This window comes from Brassica napus, unplaced genomic scaffold (assembly GCF_020379485.1).
Source record: "Brassica napus cultivar Da-Ae unplaced genomic scaffold, Da-Ae ScsIHWf_10;HRSCAF=17, whole genome shotgun sequence".
Classification (NCBI taxonomy): domain Eukaryota; kingdom Viridiplantae; phylum Streptophyta; class Magnoliopsida; order Brassicales; family Brassicaceae; genus Brassica; species Brassica napus.
Window position 1 is genome coordinate 135,001 of NW_026014524.1, and position 2,500 is coordinate 137,500.

The 2,500-nt window shown below is 35.8% G+C and overlaps 1 protein-coding gene across 1 annotated transcript in view; it reads left to right on the plus strand.

Annotated features, from left to right (window-relative positions):
• LOC125595936 (protein Ycf2) overlaps nucleotides 1–2,500 on the plus strand; it is a 9,522-nt gene that overhangs the window by 4,780 nt on the left and 2,242 nt on the right. The window contains exon 1 of the mRNA XM_048771310.1: nucleotides 1–2,500. This exon is cut by the window's left edge and continues 4,780 nt beyond it; it is cut by the window's right edge and continues 2,242 nt beyond it. Coding sequence (XP_048627267.1) covers nucleotides 1–2,500 — 2,500 coding nt within the window.

The following is a 2,500-nucleotide window of genomic DNA, read 5'->3' on the forward strand; positions in this document are numbered from 1 at the left end:
TAGATACAAATGGTCCAATGGGAGCAAGAATTTCCAGGAGCATTTGAAACATTTCGTTTCTGAGCGGAAGAGCCGTTTTCAAGTAGTGTTCGATCGATTATGTATTAATCAATATTCGATTGATTGGTCTGAGGTTATTGATAAAAAAGATTTGTCTAAGTCACTTCGTTTCTTTTTGTCCAAGTTACTTCGTTTTTTGTCCAAGTTACTTCTCTTTTTGTCTAACTCACTTCCTTTTTTCTTTGTGAGTTTCGAGAATATCCCCATTCATAGGTCTGAGATCCACATCTATGAATTGAAAGGTCCGAACGATCAACCCTGCAATCAGTTGTTAGAATCAATAGGTCTTCAAATCGTTCATTTTAAAAAATTGAAACCCTTTTTATTGGATGATCATAATACTTCTCAAAAATCGAAATTCTTGATCAATGGAGGAACAATATCACCATTTTTGTTCAATAAGATACCAAAGTGGATGATTGACTCATTCCATACTAGAAAGAATCGCAGGAAATCTTTTGATAACACGGATTCCTATTTCTCAATCGTATCCCACGATCAAGACAATTGGCTGAATCCCGTGAAACCATTTCAGAGAAGTTCATTGATATCTTCTTTTTCTAAAGCAAATCGACTTCGATTCTTGAATAATCCACATCACTTCTGCTTCTATTGTAACAAAAGATTCCCTTTTTATGTGGAAAAGGCCCGTCTCAATAATTCTGATTTTACGTATGGACAATTCCTCACTATCTTGTTCATTCACAACAAAATATTTTCTTCGTGTGGTGGTAAAAAAAAACATGCTTTTTTGGAGAGAGATACTATTTCACCTTCGTCAATCGAGTCACAGGTATCTAACATATTCATATCTAACGATTTTCCACAAAGTGGTGACGAAAGGTATAACTTGTACAAATCTTTCCATTTTCCAATTCGATCCGATCCATTAGTTCGTAGAGCTATTTACTCGATTGCAGACATTTCTGGAACACCTCTAATAGAGGGACAAAGAGTAAATTTGGAAAGAACGTATTGTCAAACTCTTTCAGATATGAATCTATCCGATTCAGAAGAGAAGAGCTTGCATCAGTATCTCAATTTCAATTCAAACGTGGGTTTGATTCACACTCCATGTTCTGAGAAATATTTACAGAGGAAAAAACGGAGTCTTTGCCTAAAAAAATGCGTTGACAAAGGGCAGATGGATAGAACCTTTCAACGAGATAGTGCTTTTTCAACTCTCTCAAAATGGAATCTATTCCAAACATATATGCCATGGTTCTTTACTTCGACAGGGTACAAATATCTAAATTTGATATTTTTAGATATTTTTTCAGACCTATTGCGGATACTAAGTAGCAGTCAAAAATTTGTATCCATTTTTCATGATATTATGTATGGATTAGATATATCATGGCGAATTCTTCAGAAAAAATTGTGTCTTCCACAAAGGAATCTGATAAGTGAGATTTCGAGTAAGTCTTTACATAATCTTCTTCTGTCCGAAGAAATGATTCATCGAAATAATGAGTCATCGTTGATATCGACACATCTGAGATCGCCAAATGTTCGTGAGGTCCTCTATTCAATCCTTTTCCTTCTTCTTGTTGCTGGATATATCGTTCGTACACATCTTCTCTTTGTTTCCCGAGCCTATAGTGAGTTACAGACAGAGTTCGAAAAGATCAAATCTTTGATGATTCCATCATACATGATTGAGTTGCGAAAACTTCTGGATAGGTATCCTACATCTGAACAGAATTCTTTCTGGTTAAAGAATCTTTTTCTAGTTGCTCTGGAACAATTAGGAGATTGTCTAGAAGAAATACGGGGTTCTGGCGGCAACATGCTATGGGGTGGTGATCCCGCTTATGGGGTCAAATCAATACGTTCTAAGAAGACAGATTTGAAAATAAACTTCATCGATATCATCGATCTCATAAGTATCATACCAAATCCCATCAATCGAATCACTTTTTCGAGAAATACGAGACATCTAAGTCATACAAGTAAAGACATCTATTCATTGATAAGAAAAAGAAAAAACGTGAGCGGTGATTGGATTGATGATAAAATAGAATCCTGGGTCGCGAACAGTGATTCGATTGATGATAAAGAAAGAGAATTCTTGGTTCAGTTCTCCACCTTAAGGGCAGAAAAAAGGATTGATCAAATTCTATTGAGTCTGACTCATAGTGATCATTTATCAAAGAATGACTCTGGTTATCAAATGATTGAACAACCGGGAACAATTTACTTACGATACTTAGTTGACATTCATAAAAAGTATCTAATGAATTATGAGTTCAATACATCCTGTTTAGCAGAAAGACGGATATTCCTTGCTCATTATCAGACAATCACTTATTCACAAACTTCGTGTGGGGCTAATAGTTTTCATTTCCCGTCTCATGGAAAACCCTTTTCGCTCCGCTTAGCCCTATCCCCCTCTAGGAGTATTTTAGTGATAGGTTCTATAGGAACCGGACGATCCTAT